Raw genomic sequence first — 6000 nt, 5'->3', positions numbered from 1 at the left:
GTCAGTATCTGCGGATCCATAGAGCGTTACACCATCAGCATCCTTGGTGTTGTAGCACAGCTCCCGATCTTTCGCTACCCTTCAGATAACGAAGAACCCTTTTTGCTGCCCCCAGGGCATCCTTCCATGATTCTCCAGTAAGAGGGAGAATTGCGTCATATTAGCTAAGAGATCAGGTCTTGTTTGCTTAGCTAAGTATAATGAAAAGCGCACAAGGCCTCTGTAGCCCTCAATCTTCATGGACACTGCCTCTGCTTACCCAGCATCAGGGCAATCCTTCTTCGACAGCTGTGCACTGATGTCCGCTGGTGGGCTCACTGGTTTGCACTCCCATGTACAGCGTTCTCAGGGACCATTGCCTTCCCAGGGACCAGGACAATGCGCTTCTGTCATCCATCTCGAATCGTTCGGAGAAAAGGCTCCTCATCTTGACATCTGCACCCAATGATGATGTCATATATCCAAAACAGAGCACAAATCAAAGCTCAGCTGTCAGTCATCTTGGGCACTGCTACTTCATGCATATTGGAAGCTGTGCACACTTCGCAGACTTTTAGATTGCCCATATTGACAAGAGATGAAAGACCCTGTTGGTTGAGTTGCCCCAGTCGTCGGTACCACAACATTTTGAACCACTGATATCCCTCTTTATATCTGTCATTAGAGCCATCTCATACTCAGCTCTGGAAACGTCTTGGCTGGTTGAAAGCTCTCTTGCACCACAAAATGTTTATAGCTGTCAAGTAGCCCATTAATCACCAGAGCATTTAACAGTGTGTCCGTGATTTTTTCTCCAGCTTCGCTCAAAAACTAAACTGACTACCTACGGCCTCTCTACAGGGTAAAACTTCTCTTGAAGCATTTTCCAGGCCTTCGTACCATCGCCCTAGCCATATTTTCCCACGCAGTCGTCCTTTATGTACATCAAAGGGATGTTTCTCAGCAAAAGAGCCATGTGGGACCTCACTGTGTTTCTACTTTCTTTCTTCTGTAGACCAACACTTGTCGCTCCTGCATCTTGGTAACGCAAGCTGCCTGCTGATCAGCGTTCGGACACTCGGGGAGAGTAGGCTCAGCTGGCCGTGGTGTGCATGGACCTTGGTGTTCATCAGGCCGTTAGTGGGCATCAGTGCCACAAACTTCCTCGACCAAGCCGGAAAGTTTTAAGACTTTCCACTAAAAGCCTCCAGTTTGCAGTTCAGTTGTTAAAGGCTGCTAGCCAAAAGCTAAAAACTAATGCCAGAAAAATTAGTATTCTGAGCTCATAACCTGTTGAGTTGGAGCAACCAGAATTAAGGACTAGAGATATAGACTGAGATAGAATCTGAGGGTTTGAATTGAGGATTGAGAGGAGGTAGTGAATGTTGGAGAATGAGTTGAGAAAGTGAATATAAATAAATAGGTCGAACAAATTTCATTTTAACGTTATTCAATTTTTTTCCGATTATCATCTTCATTAGAAAACTCATATGAGCTCTTTGCTAAGATCTTTACTTTGCAAGAAACGTTTTGGAGTCAAAAATTAAATTTTGTTTTAAAATCAGTCAGTGATATTTTTGGCCGCTCTCTGAAAGCTTCTGTTACATGGACAAACAATGCCTGGAAGAAGTTTTATTTAATTTTGATTCGGCTAGATTCGCATAAAAAGTTTCATCTACCAAATGTTAAAGACTCAGCCTAGAGTCTTTAATGGTTTCATAAAACAACAGAAAGGTGAAGTCGATTGAAAAATAAAAACGACAATTTCATTTTTTGAGACCTTTGAACATTTTCTATCCATTTTCATCATTCCTTTCGCACAGCGTTGTTAAAACGAGGAAACAAGATCACATCAGGACTTTGTTATCAGAAAGTGTGTGCAAAAGTACAAATATGCAAATCGCGAGTATCGCGAGTATTCAATTTGCTTGGCTCTGAACTCAAGTGTAGGCATTTCAAAGGAAGGTTTAAGCTGGTATTTGATAGTCTAAAAACTTTCAAAAAAGGAGTACATCAGAGCTTGATGGGTTTTTGGCGTTTGTTTTTCAATTGAGTCTTTTGATGAGACAGCTTCAAAAGAAAATCTATCCGCTCTTCTGTCCCCTCAAATGATAAGCAAATTAAAATTAATTTTTACTCAGTAACCATTGATTTTAAGAAGTTGTTCATGTGGACCAAATGTGTTTGCAATCGGGTAATCAACTCACATGCTATGCTAAAGGTGAACCAAGGGAAAAGTTTCTGATAAATTGCAGGTGGGGGAGGGGGAGGGGATAGATAAGTTGTGTCAACTCACAATTATCAAACTTCCATAAACAATAACGAAAACTGTTTTAATTAAAGTAGACAGCAAATACATGACAGATAACTTCAGACAATGCCTTTTTGTCGGGTAATCGAAAACATTATCCTGGTAAATGTTTATTTTTTTTGTCGGGGCAAGCATTCAGCAGATGCTAAAATTCCTATCGTATTGGGACTATTCATTAATTGTATATGAGGCGGATACGTCAGCACAACAGCATCTGCCATGTTTTGCAGTTCCAACTCCACCGCGTAGACTAAATATGAACCCATGCTCTCGAAATACTTTTTTCTGAATAAATAAATATCCTTCTTTTCAGACATATGAAATTGGCCGAAATAATTCCTCAATGCTCTCAAATGATCACTTTTTGCGGGTAAGTTTGTCATGATGTAAACGAAATCTTGTTTCCTGTTCACTCCATATCGCTCCAGCTTTTTAATAACTTCATGCCCCGAATACTCACTTAGCGCACACGGACGATCAAATGCTCGCAAATGTACTACTATGAATCTTGATTTGTTTTCACTTTTAACTAAATTAAATTTTAAGTTCTTTAAAATTTTGGTTTTAATTCGCTCAGCAGCTGTTCGGATAAATTCTGAAAATGGCCTTGACTTAAACCGTGGAATGCTGTCAATTGACATTTCGTTCCGGTACGTAATCGATTTCTGGTAATCAACTTGCATGATTCTATAGAAGCAGGTCCGACATGTGATTGAAGTGTGGGCATATTCAAATGTCAGAAGGTTGTTTGTCTCTATCTTTTGCAGATCATTTGACGATACAGTGTTCAATCTACACTTATATGTTGAGTTCTAAAAGCACAAAAGGTTGGTCCTAATTTTAGGGTTGATTTGAGTGGGTCGCCCAACCAAAAATTTGACCCACTGATCTCCTTTAGTATTTTCTACAGCATTCATTGTGGCCAACCAACACTAAAATCCTAGACCCGAATCCTAGATCCGACCATGCCTAGTTTCCATCGATCCAACAAGATCCAACCCCCAAACATCGATTAATTGTCAGTGTCTATAAAAGTGAAACAAGACCGTCCATATCAGAGCGAAGCCCTGAATTTTCCGACGGACATCTAAGGTCTATTGAGCAGTAATAACAAGAACAATGAATTAAATTTAATAAAATAAAACGAAAGAAAAAATTAAAATTTGAGATTTTTTGTGAAAATCATCCCCACACCATATAAAGTTCCCAATGATAGATTTAGCCCCTAGTCAGCATAAAGAGCAACAAAAAATGGGAAACGTTTTTGGCATGCACAGTTAATGTTTCGGAAATTTCTTTTGCAGCAAGGTTGTTTGAAAGCTTAAATTTGCATGCAGTTTTTGTTTCAAATAAGAAAACTGCTCTTTTCATTTAATACTGTCTCTCTGTTTAAACTGTGTGATACTAATTATTTCAAAAGATCTTGAAAGTACAACAACGATAGCCGGCTGCTGTGCAAGTAGCACATAAAATTCCGAGCACAAAAAAAATAATAAAAAAAGAAACAATTCACAAAACTCTGAAAAACGGTCATGATTTTTTTATGCAAAATTTTGAATCTATGAGTGGCTGAATTAGGTGGAAAATTCTCACTAAATTTTTTCTGAGTTAGACTATAACACTAAATTAAACAAAATTGCTTGTATCAAGGCGAGGCCCTGAATGTTCCTACTGCCTTTTAAGGTCTATGGAGGAGTAAAAACATGAAAAATTAAATGTAAGAAAAGAATAAGTTTTTTTAAACTTGAGATTTTTGCGAAAATCACACCCCCCCCCCACCACAGGCTATATAAAAACAAAATGGACAATTTTGCTCCTAATAGCAAATCATTTATGGCAAATAAGCTTCTTTCAACCAATTTGGAGCGTTTTCTAAGGCGGATTATATCTTCGCTGAAGCGTTGATAGCTCGAAATAAATCGCACGTTAATTATACCAAATTGGCCAAAATGGCAATTTTTAAACCCCCATAACTTTACGAAAAATAATCACAGATGAAATATCTTTTCAAGTTTAAGCTCAGGACAACAATACCTTTTGAATGATAAAAAATTCCTTCAAACAAGGCTAGTTAAAAAGTCGAAATTTGTCTGAAGAAAAAATAACCCACCCCGAGCACAAATATTCCGTTATTTTCGTTACGAAATTCGAATTCAAAAATCAATTATAATTGATTAACCAGACTGCTCGTATATCACGGCAAAGCCTTGAATGTTCCGATTGTCCCTTAATTTATATCGAATAATTTTTGGGAAAAGAAAATACTGAAAACCTATACATTTTGAAAACCTATACCTATACTGAAAACCTATACCTAGACAAATTAGCTAGCCTCAATTCAATGTGGAACCATTTTGTTGTGCGGGCTAATCCGCCACGCATAATTATTTCGCGTTATGATCTCAGCATTATGAATAAACTCGCGCATAATTTAAAGAGCGCATAATTTAGTCGAGAACATGGTAAATTTGGCAATTTTCAAACCCTCAGAACTTTACAAAAAATATCTCAAACATTTTTTTACATTTGAACTCAAAAGAAGTAAATATCTTCAAAAGAGTATAAAAAATTTTTGTTGAAAATAATTATTTTGATTTGTGAAAATTGACTGAATAAAAAAAACCGCATCGAGCAGAAATATTTCGTTTTCTTCTAAAGTCGTAAGTCGTAACAACAAGACTACTCGTATGTCAGGGCAAAACTCTGAATGTTCCGACTGTCCCTTGTTTCATTTCACAACGACAAGTTTTTGCGAACGAAAATATTGAAAACTTATAAATTTTGAACAATATCAAAGTGTGGAGTTTTGAGTCGTACAAAATTAATACGACCAAATTGTTTGGCGGTGTATCAACAATGTCTAGTCCTGTGAAGGAGGATAAATAAATTAGCTCGCGAATAGCCTGTTCTTTTGAGTAGCTTGGTAAAATCTTATTTCTATGTTGCGTTATTTCTCCTTTGTTTTGATCAATTAATTTGTATAATACATCGTTGGGTCTTTCTATACTTTGATATTGTCTTTTTCTAACAAGTTGTAGCTTTTTTAAGTTTCCTTGCTGTCTTATAAAATCTGGAAATAAATCAAATGTTTTTTGTTTGAGGTCTGATGCTGGTGTAAAGCGTTAACTTATTTGGAATTGACTGATTTGTCTCTGTAGTAGTTTCTTAGCAATTTTTTTGATAAATTTCATAGTGTTTTTTGATCTTTGAATAAAATCCAATCCGTATGTGTGCCTAAAGTTAATTTTAAAATTAGTGTTTGATAAAAATGATCTTCACCATGGGTATGGAGTGGCAAATTATAGCAATTTCACTCTTTCGTTGGTTACAAGGTCCTTGTTCCTCTTTTTGAAAAATTTGTTTTGACAACTATTGTTTTCGTGGTTTTTGGTTGGAAGCCAGTTCATAAGGTGATGATCTAAGTGTTGTTGTAATTTGAGTGTTGTATGCTAGTGGTAATAATTTAACATCTGTTGACCAATCAGTATAATTTTTATCATGTTTATTAATTATACTTCGGAGATATTTTTGTAAATGAACGGTCCATACCTTCAACTAACCCGTTTTTCCATTTCCATGGAGCATGTGAGGTTTATCGGCTTTTGTTTAATATTTTTTAAATGACACAATGTGATTGTTTCATTATTAATAAATTCTTTTCCATTTTCTGTAACAAGGATTTCGGGTAATCCAAAATTTGCTAACTAATG

At 36.6% G+C, this 6000-nt stretch overlaps 1 protein-coding gene across 2 annotated transcripts in view; it reads right to left on the bottom strand.

Annotated features, from left to right (window-relative positions):
* Nucleotides 1-2291: 2291 nt before the first annotated feature.
* The window catches only part of LOC134851049 (uncharacterized), a 44485-nt gene continuing 40776 nt past the window's right edge, over nt 2292-6000 (bottom strand). For both annotated transcript variants that reach the window (XM_063866940.1, XM_063866939.1), the window contains one exon: nt 2292-3102. In XM_063866940.1, the coding sequence (XP_063723010.1) occupies nt 2401-3102 (702 nt within the window). In that variant the 3' untranslated portion in view covers nt 2292-2400. The remainder of the gene's footprint in view (nt 3103-6000) is intronic.

The sequence above is a fragment of the Symsagittifera roscoffensis genome, chromosome 7 (assembly GCF_963678635.1).
Source record: "Symsagittifera roscoffensis chromosome 7, txSymRosc1.1, whole genome shotgun sequence".
NCBI lineage: Eukaryota > Metazoa > Xenacoelomorpha > Acoela > Convolutidae > Symsagittifera > Symsagittifera roscoffensis.
The sequence above is the reverse complement of the archived record's forward strand: the minus strand, read 5'-3'. Positions and strand labels throughout refer to the sequence as shown.